This window comes from Pristiophorus japonicus, chromosome 15, assembly GCF_044704955.1.
Source record: "Pristiophorus japonicus isolate sPriJap1 chromosome 15, sPriJap1.hap1, whole genome shotgun sequence".
Lineage (NCBI taxonomy): Eukaryota > Metazoa > Chordata > Chondrichthyes > Pristiophoridae > Pristiophorus > Pristiophorus japonicus.
Genome location: NC_091991.1, coordinates 35,897,201 through 35,917,592, shown reverse-complemented (window position 1 = coordinate 35,917,592; position 20,392 = coordinate 35,897,201). Strand labels below are relative to the sequence as shown.

The window sequence follows — 20,392 nt, the reverse complement described above, 5'->3', positions numbered from 1 at the left end:
AAGAAATGTGACCTAAAATATTTAATAGTTTTCACTTTAAATATAAAAATCAAAAGTGTTCCCGCCTACCCAGTGAAGGGAACGTGGCGTCATCCTGAACAGTGTTTACTTTCTGGGACTTAACGGAAACTATAAGTTGTGGAAAGTGAGCTCTGGTTAAACAAGCGGCGGAGAAAGGGAAGATCGATATCTCAGGAAGACATAAAAAAAAAGTTATTCGTGTTGTTTTACAATCTTTTCCCTTTGTACAATGTAAGAGTTCACCATTGCCTGTCACGATCCACTGGTGGAAGTTGAGCTGCTGTCATGGGGTGGGGAATTGTAACTGGTTTTAATCATTGAGTCAGGAATTGCTTCCCGCAGCCAAAGGCAGCTCCTTCGCTGCCTGCTCCCCGGCGCAGCCTGAATTTATTAATTTTTAACCGAGAACAGGAAAAGAGCGAACTTCAGTGACAGGAAACGTGTGCATCAGAGAAACGTTTGTTATTCGCTAGGAAGCATTCCTGGCTACGTATACTGCAAGTTAAATCAACTCCAATAACACTGGAAAGTATTAGCTCTTTTGAGAATTGTAATACAGTGTCACTCAGATATGTAAAACCCGGGGGACTCTTTTCCTCTTTTGGGTGGGAATTCCAAAGAAAGTTCCTACTTCACGCCCATTGAAAATCTAATTCGTCCTCCTTTCGTGACTTTCACAGTTTGTTGAGCAGTTTGATTTGTATTTTTGTTTGGGTGAGATTTGAAGGCACTGTCGGGCCGGGACCGAAAGGGTTTGGGATACACCTCCAGTGATCCTGTGGGGCGAGTGGATTGTGACTGGTTTCATGGGACCGTTATATTTCTTGAAGTCAACTGAACGGAGGTGCTCACAGACTGGGCACAAGAAATCCCGAAGCTCAGCTCTGGGCGAATCCGCCCCGTACCACAGACACCCGGGCCAGTCAGTCGGTTTCACAGCCCCGAGGACAGAGCCCTGACGTGTGCGGCGTGTTGTGGTGACTCGGGTTTCTCCAGCAGTCGGATGGAGTGACGGCGTGGTGCGCTGGGAGCTGGGTGCTGGAGACATGTACATTCGCCCAGCACTGGCGTGTTGCCGTCGGTTGAAAGGTGCTCGCCCTTTAGTGTTGGTCGTGGCGATCGCCGTGTGTCTGGTCTACCCATCACTCACAGTCTTCCGACTCCGTGCAGGGAGGCTCAGCGCCCTTCTGCTGAACCAGGGCTCCTGGAACAAGTCAACACAAGTTACAGCGAATGGAGAGAGAAATTGCGTATCTGGATCCGCTGGACTGGATGCACTTCGAAAGCGAATCGAGGTGGGAACGGTTGCACCGTAAATTGCTCTTCGCGTATGTAAATGTGGGATATTAGAAACAAATGATTTCATATTAGATATGTTTGTAAGCGGTCGATTTCCTGTTTGTTTTATTCGGACTTGGGACTTTAAAAAGAGGTAGAATAAATAACCCACTACATGAAACACACAGAAAATGGAACTGGAGGTTTCTTTTGGAGTGTTTTTAAAGATAGAAGTTTTCCCAGTGTAATAACTTCCAGACTTTGGGAGAACCTTACCTCCGGTTTCAGTTTTCTGACTCGTCGCTTTAAGCTCAAATGGATGTCAATAACAAGGAGATGAAAGATGGATAGCACAAAATTTATGGGGTTAGGAGTTGACAACAGTCGTTGATAGAGGGATAGAGTTTAACTTATTTTTAGTCCTGGACACGATGAAACGCTTCCAACCAGCGGATGTTACAAGACCTGGTTCAAGAGTTCAAGTGAGGGAGAAAAAAAACACAGCTTTAAAATGTGCATCTGTTAGTAATCTGATTTTAAACTTGAAAAATGATACAAGATCACTTCTTCCCAAAGTCTGCTTCCGACGATCCTATTGCAACAACATTGCGTCGTTTTTATATATAAAAAGACCACGAATCCAAGAAATTAAATTAACAACACCACGATAGATCATCATTAACAATGGACACTGGAGACTAGCGCGTTACTGCAAATTAAAAAGTGGATGCAATCTGTACTTGTTAAAACGGAAATGTGACGCATACAGCTATTCTGATTCTCTCTTTTCTGAGTACCTTAAAACGGCGAAACTTCTTAACTCCGGTAGTTTTTGTTCCTCGTGCAATCCTAGGGTTTTTGTTAAATCCAAGCTCGCCAGCTCGTAATCATTACTTCCGGATGTATCTCTTTGTTATTCTTTTTCAAATTAGGTGTCCTTCAATTTAGATTCTTAAATTAAATACGTTTTATAATTTATACCGAGTACGGAAAAGGGATAATAATTACATCTGAGTTTCTAGATCAGAGTTAAATTAAATATCTACTGACTATTAAGAATTTCTCCACCTTATTTTTGTGACTGCTTCTAATTTTTTATGCTCATGATTGTAGCATTTGCAATTTCACACCACTTTACTTTGGAGTTTCCAAGTAGAATTGTCAATTATTGTCAAACTGAACATTTTTGTTATTGGTCTATAACCACTAGAAACTGAATTGAAACTGCCCAAGGTCATTTTTCACATAAAGCCCACAGATAAGAAACTTTTATCCTAGCACTCTGAGTTAGGTTTGAGCATACAGGTGAAAGGGCAGTATTTCATCTGTTGTGTCACTACTTATTTAGAGGGGCAGGCAATGCTAGATATAGCAGCAGTCCTGCATTTGATTTCAAATTTATGTGCATTTATACAACATATGTAGCCAATCATTCTGTGTAATAAATAGTTATCTCATGTACTTGGGATACAGGATTTATTCCAAGTACTTTGGATAACAGACTTGCCAGTATTATTGGTGATAGTCTTAACTTTTCTGGGATTCACATTCGAAATAGTCATCATGGATTTTGTAGGCGTATCATAGAATCATACAGCTCAGAAAGAGGCCATTCGGCCCATTGTGCCTCTTTGTAAGAGCTATCCAATTAGTCCCACTCCCCTGCTCTTTCCCATTAGACCTGCAGACTTTTCATTTTCAAGTATATATCCAATTCCCCTTTGAAAGTTATCCAATTCCCCTATTGAATTTGCTTCCACTGCCCTTTCAGGCAATGCATTCCAGATTATAACAACTTTTGTGTGAAGAAAAATTCTCCTCATCTCCCCCTGGTTCGATTGCCAATTATCATAACTCTGAGTCCTTTTAACATGTCCTGTCACTTTCAAAAAATTGTATATGTAAGCCCCAGATCTCCCTGTTCCTGCACCCCCTTTAAAATTGTACAATTGAGTATATCATGCCTCATAGATCTCCTGGAATTCTTGGGAAACAATAACTAAATGACTTAGTTTTGGCAATTCAGCAGAATACTTCACTGAGATTTTCAGAACATGTTTGATAAAATGCTTTTTTTTTAAAGAACATCAAACTTCATGGCATGGTTAGTAAGTTAGCTAAGTATGTTGAAAGCTGGAATTTACAAAATAAATAAAATAAATGGAAAACCTCTCTTGGGAGGGAGGGAGCAACAGCTAGAGTAGACCCACAGGATCTCCAAAAAAACATAGGTTTTTAGATGGGCTTTCCCAAACCCTAGGGGCTATGTGAAGGGACCCGCAGGGTTCACAAAGTCATGTGATTTCTGTTTGACCAGATTTCTGGATTTGTTGACTTAATAATATCTTGTTTGTGTTGCTGTATACGAGCAAAAAATTCTGCAATGATAGTATTGTTTTACTTTGAGTAGCTGACATTATCTTTTGGCAGTAAGGACAGTGTGTCCCTGGAATGTGTCAATATTTTCATGGTCCTTGTGAGCATATTTGTATTTGTAGGGTGACTCCACACAGAAAAGTTTGACAATTATTTACATTAATGATAAATGATATGGAAGAGTGTACTTTTAGTAATACTATAAACTGTGCTGATTGCATCCAATTACGTAGTTAGATGACAAGTATAAGAAATGCATTGCATTTTAACGAGGTTAAGTGTGATTCAGAAAATCCAAAACCTGTATAAGATGCAGGGATGCTCATTAGCAAAGGTAGTAAAAGAAAACAAATGATTATTAAGCATTTGAGGCTCATCAGGTACAGGGATGCATTTTAATGGCATTTAGTTATAAACCAAAACAACTTTTATTGTATGGTGCAGTTTTGCCTCACTAATATGTTGTTTATGTTGCTGTATACACAAACAATTTGTCTTCTAAAGGATGTCAAAACATTGAAAAGGGGTGAAGAGCAACAACAAGGATAATTCCGGGACCTACGGCTCTAAGCTATTATGAAGAAAGTCACTGAATTGAACATATTTTCATTAGAGAAAAGTTGATTGTAGGGGAAATATCTAGCACTTTTAAACTATGAAGAGGCATAGATAATTAACTTTGAATTGAGTACCCAGTGAAAGGCCACAATTACAAAATTAAAACTCTTCATTTGAAACTAGAGATCAGTATGATTTTTTTGGACTAGTTAGGACTGAAAAATTAGAGTATTGGGATAAATATAGATTGAGAAGTTCAAATTCTGTGGTTATATTGGTCCATGAGCTGCAGAAACGATTAAAAGTTTATGCTATGTAAAGCAACGGCTCACAGTTCAGTCGTGTAGGTTATCAGGTACAATAAAGATGACCTTTGAATCAGTCGGTAACTTTGCAGATCCTTCCCTCAGAAGTTTTTAAAAGTTGATAAAATCCATAAAGAGCAAATTATATATGCGCTGAGAAAGGAACAGGCTTTATTCTGACCCTTGGCTCAGTGGTAGCACTCTCACATCTGAGTCAGAAGGGTTGTGGGTTCAAGCCCTGCTTCAGAGACTTGAGCACATATTCTACGCTGTCTTTCAGATCAGATGTTAAACAAAGGTATCCTCTTAGGTGGACATAAAATATCCCAACTGCAGTATTTGAAGAAGAGCAAAGGAGTTCTATTGGTCAACATATATCTCTAAACCAACACCTAAAATAGAAGAGCCCGGAATTTGCTGTCAGTGGTGAAGAAACGGCTTTCGCTGTTCACCTCGCGTACAGTTGCCCACAGACCTTTAGTGGGCTCGTCAGCGGAGTTATCTACTTTTCCAGTGTCTGTTTGAATTCAGTGTCTTCTATAAGGGATCTGAGGTGTCTGTGAGTAGGGAAAGCATCAGGGAAGCTGTTCCAACCAATCAAATTGAAAAATCCTCCCAGGCAGCAAAGCAAGAAGTAAAAAATAGGAAATAAAAATATATTTAAATCATTATGCAGGAAGCAGAATAAAGATTTGGTCATACACATGGGATTAAGGGAAAGACATAAACGAGCAAAACACAAAAACTATATATAATGCTTTTAAAATTCTTTTTAAAAATCTGCAACATTACTTTTCTTCTGAGGGAATGAGACTCCACACTTGTAAAATTAACTTTTCCAGGCCAGAGAGGTTTTTCCAGCAGTAATTATGACTTAGTATGCCATTAAAAACTCGGTTACTCCTGATTGAACAAGACAATTTTTTTATTGGTCTTTAGTGTGATAATAGTGGGTAATTAGCCTTAGTTCATGCCTTAACAGTGATCACTATGCAAATTCCGTTAGTGAAGACTGCAACATCACAGCCTGTGAAGGAGAAAGGTATCACTGACAGCAACTTCTGGATTTCCATGTTTAACTGCACATGTGCAGGCGCCAGAAGATGCTGTTAGACTGAAAAATTAGAATATCGGGATAAATACAGATTGAGAAGTTCAAATTCTGTGGTCACATTGGTTCATGAGATGCAGAAACTAATTACCTTACCATTATTAGTAGAGCAAAATATGGGCTATGATCTTGTCATTTATTTCATTGCTGTTTGTGGGAGTTTTCTGTACGCAAATTGGCTGCCACGTTTCCTACATTACAACAGTGACTACATTTCATTGGATGTAAAGCACTTTGGAACATAAGAATATAAGAACATAAAAATTAGATCTTCAGTATGAGAAGTGCAACTGATTTTTAAAAATATTACATAAGAACATAAGAATTAGGAACAAAAGTAGGCCATTCGACCCCTCGAGCCTGCTCTGCCATTCAATAAGATCATGGCTGATCTTCTGCCTCAACTTCACTTTCCTGCACTATCCCCATATCCCTTCATTCCCTTAATATTCAAAAATCTATCGATCTCTGCCTTGAATATACTCAAAGACTAGGCCTCCACAGCCCTCTGGGGTAGAAAATTCCAAAGATTCACCACCCTCTGAATGAAGAAGTTTCTCCTCATCTCAGTCATAAATGGCCGGCCTCTTATTCTGAGACTGTGACCCATGGTTCTAGACTCCCCAGCCATCCTCCCTGCATCTACAATGTCAAGCCCCGGAAGAATTTGTATCCTAAGGTTGTTAAAGGTGCTATATAAATGCAAGTTCTTTCTTTTCTTTTAATGTGCTGAATAGCATCGCTTCATTCTATTCTTTCTCATATTTTTACTTCAGCACCAACTGCTGGAAAAGGAACAAATTGCCACACACTTGCTTTTAGTCACCAGCAAGTGTCATTGGTAGCAATGGCAGCTGGTTTCCAGTAAATTCCACTGATCTCTTTGTGGTATCGAATCATAAGCAAAGCACACTGGCACTGTGTAGCTGACACAATATAACATTTGATTATCATAACATTTGATGGCCTACCTGTCACTATGGCAACTGACTGTGCATACTCTGCTTATCAATACACAATTGAAAACCACAAATACTCAGAATAAACCACAAAAAAACACACAAAACCTAAACATAACAAATATTATCGATATTGTGGCAGAAAGCGGAGTGGATAGTGGGAAGATCAAGTGGTAGCAGATGTGACATGAGTGAGGGGATTGGGGAGCACAAGCGATTGGGGAGGGGATGGGTTTGGAGCCGCTGAGGGGCACATTTACCACAGCCTCTACCCTAAATGTATCCTGGAGCTGTTGGTGGCTCCTTACCTGCCACACAATGCCATATCACTAATCATCTCCCACATGAAAAGGAAGAACAAAAGATTAGGGCAGAGAGAGAAGACAAAAGCGTTAAGTGGGGGTCGGGGGGAGGAGGAGTGGGGAACAGGAAAGAAGAGAAAAAGAGGGAAGCAAAGAGGAGAGACAGAGAATCCACAATATGAATACATCAGAGGGAGAGAGTGACCATAATCTCAGAATTACTGCATGCAGTGGTATGGGAGATCGAATATATGAAATTGAAACACATGTGTCTATATAGATGCTGTATAGGGTGTTGTTGAATAGATGTTTATTCCACAACTAGAAACTTCTACATATCCATTCATAAGGTAGCTGTCACATGTGGAAAAGAAAGAAAGACTTGCATTTATATAGCACCTTTCACAACCTCAGAGTGTCCCAAAGCGCTTTACAGCCAATGAAGTACTTTTGAAGTGTAGTCACTGTTGTAATATAGGAAATGCATAGCCAATTTGTGCAAGCAAGCTCACACACAAACAGCAATGTAACAATGACCAGATAATCTGTTTTAGTAATATTGTTTGAGGGATAAATATTAGCCAGGACACTGGGGATAACTCCCTGCTCTTCTTCGAAATAGATGGGACCTCAGTTTAACATCTCATCCGAAAGACGGCATTTCCGACAGTGCAGCGCTCCCTTAGTACCGCACTGGAGTGTCAGCCTAGATTTATGTGCTCAAGTCTCTGAAGTAGAACTTGAACCCACAATCTTCTGACACAGAGGTGAGAGTTGCTACCAACTGAGCCACAGCTGACAGGAATAAACATTGTACTCAACAACTTTCCCATGTGGTATCATGTATATCCAGACCAGAAAACACCAATTTTAAACAGATTTGAGATTCATTTTAATGTCTGCATCAAGACGTATGAGATTGCAAGATGTATCAGATCATTTTGGTTAATAATTTGAATAAATTTAGTACAATTTAATATTCTTATGACCAATAGACAGCAAATTGGAATATTGCTGTTGTGTTTTGTATTTATCGTTCATAAAACTAGTAATACACCTCATTTTCAAAATGGAATTCAATTTGATGTAGCATATCTGTTTAAAAATTGAATGGTTTTTTGAAAAGTGGTAGATATATAGCTAGTGCCTAAATTAAATTAAAGCACATTTATAAATGTTGAGTTTTGAACTTTGTTCATTGCAGAATAGGAGACTACATGTGGCCCATTGTGAATTTATTGTTTTTCCTGTACCTCTATACAACATAAAAATGGAATAATACATTTTTTTTTTAATTTTAGGTTAGAAGTTTGAATTTGTATTCTTAGTAACAATTTATAGTATCTATTTTTTAAGTTTAAGTTAGAATTTGTCAAGGCTAATAGGTTATTAAATGTTAGTAAAATAACTTGAGAATCATTTAAAAATGAATCCAAAATTTATAGAATGAAATGTGTAGCATTTCTTTCTTGAAGAATGCTCCTATTCTTTCACACCAGCTTTCCAAATGGGAGGTCAAGTGCCATGGCAGTGAGGTCAGTATTTAGCAATAGGCAGTGAGGTCCAGCATTGATAGAGTAGTCAAAACTGCAATTGCAGATGCCCTCAATGACGCATTAATGATTTAGACGAGGGGATTAAATGTAGTATCTTCAAATTTGCAGATGACACTAAGTTGGGTGGCAGTGTGAGCTGCGAGGAGGATGCTATGAGGCTGCAGAGTGACTTGGATAGGTTAGGTGAGTGGGCAAATGCATGGCAGATGAAGTATAATGTGGATAAATGTGAGGTTATCCACTTTGGTGGTAAAAACAGAGAGACAGGCTATTATCTGAATGGTGACAGATTAGGAAAAAGGGGAGGTGCAACGAGACCTGGGTGTCATGGTACATCATTCATTGAAGGTTGGCATGCAGGTACAGCAGGCGGTTAAGAAAGCAAATGGCATGTTGGCCTTCATAGCGAGGGGATTTGAGTACAGGGTCAGGGAGCTGTTACTACAGTTGAGGGCCTTGGTGAGGCCACACCTGGAGTATTGTGTACAGATTTGGTCTCCTAACTTGAGGAAGGACATTCTTGCTATTGAGGGAGTGCAGCGAAGGTTCACCAGACTGATTCCCGGGATGGTGGGACTGACATATCAAGAAAGACTGGATCAACTGGGCTTGTATTCACTGGAGTTCAGAAGAATGAGAGGGGATCTCATAGAAACGTTTAAAATTCTGATGGGTTTAGACAGGTTAGATGCAGGACGAATGTTCCCAATGTTGGGGAATTCCAGAACCAGGGGTCACAGTCTAAGGATAAGGGGTAAGCCATTTAGGACCGAGATGAGGAGAAACTTCTTCACCCAGAGAGTGGTGAACCTGTGGAATTCTCTACCACAGAAAGTTGTTGAGGCCAATTCACTAAATATATTCAAAAAGGAGTTAGATGTAGTCCTTACTACTAGGGGGATCAAGGGGTATGGCGTGAAAGCAGGAATGGGATACTGAAGTTGCATGTTCAGCCATGAACTCATTGAATGGCGGTGCAGGCTTGAAGGCCCGAATGGTCTACTCCTGCACCTATTTTCTCTGTTTCTATGTTTCTATGCATGTATATCTGTCCTTTTCCTGTAAAGTGGTGTTTCAGAAAGGACCAACATTTCGATAATTGAAGTTTAATAGCTAGTAGTTGTTGTTCTTTACAAAGCCAAACCATCATGATACTTTAATTAGTATGCAAGGACAAGTTTATTAATTATTTTCACATTCGACTATATGTTAAAATTTGCTTTTAAACTATCGTAGTTTGCTTAATTTTGAATATGTTTTATTTTATTTAGGTTCTGCTTTTGTGTCCAAGATAAATACTATTTGGCATCCAATTGAGAAATTGAAGGAACAACAGTCTAAATGTAGCAAATGTGGTCTCGAATTCATTTTAAAGAATGCGCACATGTGTTTGTGTTTGTGAATGCTTGTGTGAAAGCACATTGGAGGTATCTGATGTGATTAAACAATGTTGTCGTGTTTAACGTCAGTGATTGTGGAAAGATAAATGAAGATTGGAGAAAGTGAGTTATTTAAATATGTTTCTTTTATTTACCAAATCAGATGTAATTGAAATCTGATTTTTAGTCTGTAGTTTGTCACTTTGAAGTTATTTTAAAAAGTGCAGTAGTAACTCTCAGTCTGTCAGTTATTGGTTTTGACTCCGATCAATTGATCCAATGAGCTGGGTAATATGTTATAATGAGTATAAGAAAGCAAACACCATATATGGCATAACCTTTTTAAAAACCCACATGGATCTGACATGCTACAATAATGAAGTAAGGTTATGTAAGAATTTAATTTAATGTTCAATATAGTAGACTTTTTATGTGGTAGTCATATGATAGTTCCATCAGGTTTGTTGTGTGACAGTCACATTAATTTTTGGGCACTGTTATATTTGGTTGTGGTCCAAAATGTGTTCATATTACTAACGTGCACCAACAATGTAAAACTGTTTAAATGAAGAGTGACGAAAGCTTTCTGACAGAATGCAGGACAGTGGGGTTATACTTGTTTGTTTAAGAATATGTATGTCCGTATTCATTACAGAGTTTTATCAATATACTGTAGACAAATGTAAAGGGGGTTAAAGGGCACATTACAGCAAGCATCTGAAATAGTTCATCTCATTCAGTGCACTAGAGAATTTTGCTCTTGAACCAATCATGAACAGAAAACTAGATCCTATGACACAGATTGAAACTGCTGTTGACAGGTACCCCATTTTTAGCAAAGCAGAATTTATTTTTGCAGTAACTAGGGTCTTTTTTCATTTCAGATGAAATTTAATTCTATGCAATTAAGATGGCCAGCATATAAAAAAAGAAAATGTCCATCACACTACAGTTATTCCATTTGATTAAAAAAGATTGTATTGCATGATTTCCATATTTATGCTCTAAGCTTTGTTCATTTGAAATTTTGCATCATATAGATGGAATAAATAATTACAGCTTTAAATGATAGGGTATCATTGTGCAATAGGATGCATAAATGTTTTGCTTATGAAACAATAACTTAACATGTAGCTTAGAATATACACAAGCTGCAAGAGTAATATTGTATAGGTTTGCCAAATATTGTAACGGTGAATATAGGTATTAAAGCAAAGAATATTCCTACAGTGTCCTTTTTGAATAAGGTTTGAACCCTCTCATTTTTAACATTGTGGAAAAATATATGTTCGTTCATAGAATACAGTCATTTGGATGATTTCTAAATGACAAAAAAGGACTGCTTTTAGCTATTCTAATCTGCTGACTAACCTAGTTAAGATTGAGATGTCCAGCCTGTTGGCAGTCTGCGCTATGCTAGGATAGTTAAAATTTGGAATTTGAAGAGTTTGTTAGCTTTGGAACATAAGCCTCATGGCTTTGGCATCATTTGAGGCACATGCAGGGTCCTCAGACATCAGATAACTTTGAATTCATGAGGAAGATTTTGAACGGTTCTGCAGAAAGTATTTGTATTAATGAAATCTCAGCGTACTTTAAAATAGTTCTTGAGCACAGGTCAATGGGGTCAGACATATAATATTTTGGCAAGCAAAATGTTTAAACAGAACTGTGTTTTCATACTTCCACAACAAAATTAGTTTTTTCAGAAATTGAACAAAATAAAATGTGTTGTAAAACTTTGTTCAGTCTGGCAAGCACTAGCTCCTGGGACAGGCTAGCAACTGCAATGTTTTCCCAAATTAATTCGAAGGATAATTATGCAGATTCTGCCTTTCCTGTTTAGAGCCAAATCTGTAGTTTTGAAATCTGTTATGAAAGCTGATATGTAGTGAGGTTGTTCGCACACTAAGGGAGCAAAATTGCCCTGCGCCCTAATTGGGGGGCAGTAACCATCTGGGGCCGGGACTTTCTGCGCCCGGCGTGGAAGTCCCGCCCTCATGCTGAATTCGGCTTACCACCCCTCAAAGGAAGTGGTCTGCATTCTTGTGCGCTCCACTTCCTTTGGGGCGGTTACCGGGGCGCTACTAGGGTACTGACACGTTTCAACGCCCCTCACCTTAGCTTAAAGGGGAAGGCCGATGCGCATGCTACAAGGCTTCTGATAGCCTCCACTGGGCCACCAGAGCAGCGTCGACTGGGCCTGCAGCCTGGCACCCAAAATGGAGCACTGGGCTGCATGATGGCGGCCCGAACCACGCTCGTAGAGCCAACCAGTGAGTTGGCAATCAAAAAAAAAGGCAATTTCCATTGCGGGTCGTTAAGGGGTCAGTGGCGGCGTTGAGGGGTCGCCGGGCACGATGATGATATAATCGGCAGTTGTGCGGTGGCCCGGAGCGCTAACCGCAGGGCTTGGCGCTGCCATAGCAGCGCCTCCGCAAACTCCCGGGCAATTTCCCGGGAGGTGGTAGCCTCCCCTGGGCAAAAAGTTTCGTCTGCCCCGTTAGCATCCCCCAGCCTCCAACATTCTACCCTATGTAAACTAGAGGTGATCCAAAACTTGGCTGCCCGTGTCCTAACTCGCACCAAGTCCCACTCACCCAACACCCCTGTGCTCGCTGATCTATATTGGCTTCTGGTTAAACAACGCCTTGATTTCAAAATTCCCATTTTTATTTTCAAATCCCTCGCCCCTCCCCATCTCTCTAATTATCTCCAGCCCCACAAGCCCCCCGAGATGTCTGCGCTCCTTAAGTCTGCCCTCTGGAGCATCCCTGATTATAATTGATGGCCGTGCCTTCTGTTGCCTAGGCCCCAAGCTCTGGCACTCCCTGCCTAAACCTCTCCACGTCCCTACCTCTCTTTCCTCCTTCAAGCCGCTCCTTAAAACATGCCTCTTTGTCCAAGCTTTTGATTAGCTGCGCTAATTTCTACTTATGCGGCTCGGTGTAAAATTTTAAATCTCATAATACTCCTGTGAAGCGCCTTAGGACGTTTCACTATGTTAAAGGCACCATATAAATACAAGTTGTTGTTTATACTTAGCAACATTGTAAGAGGGACAGGAATACGGACTGTATGGGAAAGAGCTAGAGGTGTACAAGTGTCTTGACACATTATTGGTGCTATAATACCATGTGCCACAGCATAAAGCACAATTTTTATCTTCAACTATTAATTTTCTGATTTCACTTAAGTTGCTGTAGAAAATGAAAATCCAAAGGTGGACCATTTCCAAGTTTCCTTTGCAATCCTCCTAGCAGCTGAATTAATGGCGATTTGGGAGCAAGGTTTCTCTTTTGGCCACTAGCTTGCCTGAGGGAGATGAGTGGAATTGGAGACTGGGTTCATGTTCTCATCCAACAAAAATTCAAAGATTATAAAGTTTCAGTACTGAACATGAGAAAAGCAATCAAAGACAAGAAAAGACCATCTGGTTCATCAAGTCTATCCCTCTAGTATTGCAACTCACCAATCTCAGCATCTAACTGCATCTTGATCTCCTCTAATGTCTAATTGACTGCCTTGCATACATTTATGTCCTCTTGTTTTAAAACAAGAGAAAATGTTGCAAGTAAACAGTAGGTCAACATCTGTAAAGGGAAAAGGCAGCGTACACACTCAAAATGTCATAATCTGTCTTTTCATTTTATGGATGCTGATGGACCTGCTGCATATTTCCAACATTTTAAGTTTTTATTTCAGATTCCCAGCATTGCAGCTTTGTTTTACTGGCATGACTAACCTTAAACTAATATCTATGCATATGGCATTTAACACTTTATGTATCTCAATGAAGTTGTCCCCTAACCACCTCTTTCAGATGTTCCTGCTTCCCTCACCCCTCCCCATCCACGTGCTGCACCTGTCCAGACCCAGCTTGAGGAACAGCATCTCATCTTTTGATTAGGCATTTCTGGACTCACTGTTGGAGCTCAACTATTTCAGATACTTTTTTCGGACAGTGGCTGTTGATAATGATTCTGCTAATGCCATTTACACCTTCTCTTGACCCGTTTTTTGTTCCTTTACTTGTCCCATTACTACCTCCTTTTGCCTTGTACCATCATCCCTTTTGTCATTTAATATCTCCTGCCTTCCACCCTGTCACAAACCTCAACATTTGTTCTTTCCTCCCCTCTTCCATTTCCCTGCCTTTATATTTGCTTAAAACCTGTTACGTCACTAACTTTTCCCAGTTCTGATGAAAGGTCATCAACCTTGAAACTTTAACTCTGTTTCTCGCTCCACAGATGCTGCCTGACCTGCTGAGTATTTCCAGCATTTTCTGTTTTATTTCAGATTTCCAGTATCTGCAGTATTTTGCTTTTGTGATGATGTAAAGAGTACTGCCTGGCTGTAATACATACTGCAGTTATAATATAAATTCAACCTTACACTGCACCAGGTGTGAAATTCAACTGATGCAAAACTACATCTTGGAGGTGACTTTGCATTCCTGGCCTTTAGTCTGGTCTGTAGTAAGATTGCCAGCTTGACTTCTAAGTTATATTACCGGTTTTATATCACTGTATCTGTAAAACTACTTTGCATTAACTCAACAGGAATAGTATAACTGGCTGAATCGTGACTACCATTCTGATGATCCTATGCTTTTTCCCTTTGTTGCATTGGATTGCAACTATAACTTCAATTCTCAGCAGTCACTGCTCTGCATGTCATTACAAAAGGCCAATGAGTTGAAATGTTAACTGTTTCTTTCTCCACAGATGCTGCCTGACCTGCTGAATATTTCCAGCATTTTCTGATTTTATTGCAAGTCATGATTCATTTTTATAAAATTCTACCCAACACCAACTGGTGAAGTGGGATATAGCCCCTTTGGTACTGCATGTTGGAAAGAAAAAAATCAGGCAAACATCATGCTCCTGAAATGGCTGAGTTACCTAGCGATGAAGTAGAAATTGACCTGGGAATATTGGTATACTTGATACTCAACATGTCCAGCCAATGTAATGCAACATTTAATGAAGCCAACATAATTTTCAATTGCATAGACAAAACAGTAGCGCACACGTTGCAACAAATCATGATGAAACTGTACAGTGCTCTCTTCAGCCCACACCTTGAGAACTGTGTTCAGTTCTGATCACTGAGACATAAGAGAAATATCTAACTATTGGAGGAAGTGCAGAGAAGAACTTCAAGGCTGCTCCGTACTTTGCAAGCTTTCAGTTATGAGAAAAGACAGGGAAAACTTGGGCTTTGCTGCCTTGGAACATTCTGAGAAGTGATCTTAGAGGCATATAAGATTACAAAAAGAATGGAAAAATAAATCCAGTAAATTACTTTAAATCAAATTCTGAGGAAGTCAAGGTGCCTTAGGTTGAAACCAGTAAAAGGTATATCGAGGATTCATGAAAGGACTGATATCAGTACATTTATCTCCACACATGAGCATGCAAGGACACATGGAATAGAACCCTAGCTGAAGTAGTGGAGGCATAAATCCTAAAATCCAGTTAGATTTTGCAATGGAGAGACTTTAGGGCCATTCTGGATGGATGAACAAAGATGAGGAAAATAGCCTTTCTCATCCATAATTATCTTTTGATCATTACAAATAGTTTTCCATTTATCTCAGAAGTTTGTTGATTTCTTTTCTTCTAAGAAAGGGTAGAATTTGTTTTTACTACACTCTTTTTTTCATTTCTCCACTCCCCAACTCGTTGTCTTGGTTTATTCAATCTTTCAATTGACCAGTGATAGCAGGCTAAAGACGAACCTCTTATCAAGTTTTATTTTTAAAATGTTACTAGTTGGTCTCCCGTGGTGTTATCCACAGGATTTCTTGTTTTAAAAGTGTCTAGTCTGCCCTTTTATTGGTGAATCCTGCATAAAGAGAATGTATGTGTCTTAAATGTTTGTACATGACTTGTCAGTCAGAATTTCTACCATATAGTGTAAATATTGAGCATTCCCAGGCTTTATGTAGCGCAGGTCAGATGCAAACTAAAGCTCTGTGCTTCACTTGCAATAATATACCTTAATCCTGACCTCAGAGGAGCAACACTGCACCAATGTGAATTTTATCACTCCCACTTTAGCTGTCTCTATGGCTTTTGAGTTTGCCAATTGATTATACAGGCAATTTTGTACAGTAGATTTGTGCCGCTTATAATGAGGTTGAAATTGTTAAATGGATTGACCTAATAGAGTTTTCAAAATAATGAGAGGTTTTGATAGAGTAGATAGAGAAAAACTATTCCCTCTGGCGAGTGGGTTAGTAACCAGAGGTCATAGATTTAAAATCATTGGCAAACGATCTAGAGGAGAGGTGGGGACATTTTTTCATTCAGAGTTGTTGGGATCTGGAACGCTCAAAGGTGGTGGAAGCTGATTCCATAAACAACTTTAAAAGGGAGTTGGACAAGTACTTGAGGATGAGGAACTTACAGGGTTACAGACAAAAAGAGGGGATGTGGCATTAAGCATGACTGCTCTTTCAAAGAGCCAGCACAGGCACAACGGGCCGAATGGCCTCATTCTGTGCTGTAAGTTTCTATGATTGAAACACAAATGTTTTGTACAAATTACATTGTGAAATGAACAATTTTGAAGAATGTGGGTTATATACTTTTAGCTCAAAGTTAAAGTAAATGCTAAATAATGATGTGTCTTTGACAGATTGAACCCATAGAATCTAATGCCTTCAACAATCACAAGAAAACTGTTGTGCTACAAGGATATAATTCCATTAGTGCATCTGACCTTCGACTATATCGACATATTTTTGAACAGTATGGTTATGAGCTTGTCCTATCTCCAGAAGTTGATGGTGGTTTAAGCTACAAGGAAGGATACAAAGATAATGGTAAGAAAATATGTTTATTTTGTAGCTGAACTGTTTGCATTTTTCAGTGGAAACAAGTGTCTGTTCAGAAGCAGCTGGCTGCCTGAACTCTGCAGCTCTATTTTTGACTTTTCTTTGAAAGGCCTTCTATCCTTCAGCATGGTCCTGCAGCTCAAAGGTCAGCTTGAAGGGGGAGGGGTAAATTTCATAATCCAATGTATGCTGACAATAATAGTCCAGCTAAATCCCAGGAGCTAGAACCTCCACTTTTTTTGCATGCTTAACACCCACTTAGCGCCCATTTTACTGCTGAAATGACGTATAACGCCCAGATATCGCCCATTTAGCCACAAAATGGAAACTGACACCCATTTTTAGGAAACTTATTGCCGAGCGTTACTTTCACCATGTGCTTAACGGCGGGAAAAAATATTACCACCCGCCCACTTTTTTTGGGCGGAATCATCAGAATGGGTGAAATCAACGCCCATAATATCGCCCAGCGTTAATTTCCGCACTGAGTTAACGCCGAGATTCAATAATACCGCCCGGCCACTTTTTTTTGTTGTAAAGAGCATATTTACCGAAACTAGCGGCCATGGGATCGCCCTGCGTCACTTTCACCACCTTGCACACATATCGCCCACAATATCGCTCACCCAAAAAAAAGGCCACAAAAAGTGGAACTGTTCTGAATGAACGCCAGCGGTGTGGATGGCATTTTTAAAATCCCACTCTTACGTGAGGAGCTGAGATCTGAACGATTTGCCTGAAAGAGTGTTGATGTGAGTGACAACGCTGACACACTGTTGTGTGTGTGCAGCTGAGCCATCAATGGTGCCCATCATCTTGGTGCCAGTTAAAGATTACGTTGATAGATGTTAAGTTGTATTTAACCCTTTGATGTAAAGGAATCACCACTGTGTAATGGTGCAGCTATCTGAGACAATGTGCAACAAGGTTATGTTCAATAACAAACATTTTCTACCAACATTGGTCTGAAATCATAAGTATCACAGGCAATAACACCCAACCCCCGCCCACACCCCACTTTTTCCACCGTTGACATAAATCACATGTTCAACATGTCTAGCAACACAGAATACAAAGGCAAAGCAGGAGCGTGGTCCCCAGCCCCCATACATTGCAACAAATTGCATACACCCAGATGGAGATATAACATAGCCATCACCTGCGGACATGCACCTCACTTTCCTTCCCCCCTTCCCTTCTTCTCCCCACCTCTAACCCTTCCCCTCCTCGCTCCATGGCGCCTGGCCGAGCTCCTCATTGGGGGTGATGAAGGCAGATGCGGTCGTTGCATGGGAATGGGAGCGGGGGTTGCTGAGGAGGCAACATTCTCTGATGCAGAAGCAGGATCTTGGTCCTTGCTTTCATCTGTCGTTCGCAGTGGTGGTGCGGAACCTAGGGGTGCAGTGCCGCGCTCGGTGACCACAGGGAGGCCTGTGGCAGCAGTGTTCCTGGCTATCACATCCAGTGCCTCCACCATCCGCGGAATGTACTCAGTCATGGTGGCCAGCTGTCGGGATATGCCCCCCAATGCTTCGATGAGCTGGTCATCAATGTCTACAGTCCTCCTGGACAACTGTACCATCACTCCGCTGTTACGTGGTGCTCGTGGAACAGACCTGCCGTGCCCACGGGGCCTCCGTGGGGTCGGTGCCATCCTGGGGACAAATAGGGTGCCCTGTGGGGAGGTGCTTTGGGCATGTACCTCCAAAGCAGAGATGGCCTTGGAGTGGAATGGCTTCTGGAGCGTGGCGATGCAGGTTCCTCGAAGTCCGCGCCGTGATCCATGGAGAACAGATCCAGCGGATTGACGGGCGAGAATCGGAGCTCCTCAGCACCAGATGTAGGATCGTCTGCCGATTCCTACCCCGCGCCCCCCCACCTTCTGGCCTCTGTGGTCTTGCCTTGGGCTGCACTGCTGGCTGAGCTGAAAAACACAAACAAGGTTATTAGAGGAGAAGTCGGTGCCAGGTTGACAAGCTGAGTCCAACGCTACACAGCATATGCACGACAAAAAACGTTAGTGGGAGTTGTGTACAGACCTCCAAACAGTAGTAGTGATGTTGGGGAGGGCATCAAACAGGAAATTAGGGGTGCGTGCAATAAAGGTGCAGCAGTTATAATGGGTGACTTTAATATGCACATAGATTGGGTTAACCAAACTGGAAGCAATACGGTAGAGGAGGATTTCCTGGAGTGCATAAGGGATGGTTTTTTAGACCAATATGTCGAGGAATCAACTAGGGGGGAGGCCATCTTAGACTGAGTGTTATGTAATGAGAGAGGATTAATTAGCAATCTCGTTGTGCGAGGCCCCTTGGGGAAGAGTGACCATAATATGGTGGAATTCTGCATTAGGATGGAGAATGAAACAGTTAATTCAGAGACCATGGTCCAGAACTTAAAGAAGGGTAACTTTGAAGGTATGAGGCGTGAATTGGCTAGGATAGATTGGCGAATAATACTGAAGGGGTTGACTGTGGATGGGCAATGGCAGACATTTAGAGACCGCATGGATGAACTACAACAATTGTACATTCCTGTCTGTCGTAAAAATAAAAAAGGGAAGGTGGCTCAACCGTGGCTATCAAGGGAAATCAGGGATAGCATTAAAGCCAAGGAAGTGGCATACAAATTGGCCAGAAATAGCAGAGAACCCGGGGACTGGGAGAAATTTAGAACTCAGCAGAGGAGGACAAAGGGTTTGATTAGGGCAGGGAAAATGGAGTACGAGAAGAAGCTTGCAGGGAACATTAAGACGGATTGCAAAAGTTTCTATAGATATGTAAAGAGAAAAAGGTTAGTAAAGACAAACGTAGGTCCCCTGCAGTCAGAATCAGGGGAAGTCATAACGGGGAACAAAGAAATGGCGGACCAATTGAACAAGTACTTTGGTTCGGTATTCACTGAGGAGGACACAAACAACCTTCCGGATATAAAAGGGGTCGGAGGGTCTAGTAAGGAGGAGGAACTGAGGGAAATCCTTATTAGTCGGGAAATTGTGTTGGGGAAATTGATGGGATTGAAGGCCGATAAATCCCCAGGGCCTGATGGACTGCATCCCAGAGTACTTAAGGAGGTGGCCTTGGAAATAGTGGATGCATTGACAGTCATTTTCCAACATTCCATTGACTCTGGATCAGTTCCTATGGAGTGGAGGGTAGCCAATGTAACCCCACTTTTTAAAAAAGGAGGGAGAGAGAAAATGGGGAATTACAGACCGGTCAGCCTGACATCGGTAGTGGGTAAAATGATGGAATCAATTATTAAGGATGTCATCGCAGTGCATTTGGAAAGAGGTAATATGATAGGTCCAAGTCAGCATGGATTTGTGAAAGGGAAATCATGCTTGACAAATCTTCTGGAATTTTTTGAGGATGTTTCCAGTAGAGTGGACAAGGGAGAACCAGTCGATGTGGTATATTTGGACTTTCAGAAGGCTTTCGACAAGGTCCCACACAAGAGATTAATGTGCAAAGTTAAAGCACATGGTATTGGGGGTAGTGTGCTGACATGGATTGAGAACTGGTTGTCAGACAGGAAGCAAAGAGTAGGAGTAAATGGGGACTTTTCAGAATGGCAGGCAGTGACTAGTGGGGTACCGCAAGGTTCTGTGCTGGGGCTCCAGCTGTTTACACTGTACATTAATGAATTAGACGAGGGGATTAAATGTAGTATCTCCAAATTTGCGGATGACACTAAG

At 40.9% G+C, this 20,392-nt stretch overlaps 1 protein-coding gene across 2 annotated transcripts in view; it reads left to right on the top strand.

The window, feature by feature from the left end:
- The first annotated feature begins 334 nt into the window (after positions 1-334).
- cped1 (cadherin-like and PC-esterase domain containing 1) overlaps positions 335-20,392 on the top strand; it is a 373,997-nt gene continuing 353,939 nt past the window's right edge. Inside the window, exons 1-2 of one of the 2 annotated variants that reach the window (XM_070900311.1) lie at positions 335-1,316; positions 16,494-16,680. In XM_070900311.1, the coding sequence (XP_070756412.1) occupies positions 1,068-1,316; positions 16,494-16,680 (436 nt within the window). In that variant the 5' untranslated portion in view covers positions 335-1,067. Of the gene's footprint in view, positions 1,317-16,493; positions 16,681-20,392 lie in introns of those variants that run through there. The other variant, XM_070900312.1, reaches the window with a different exon arrangement.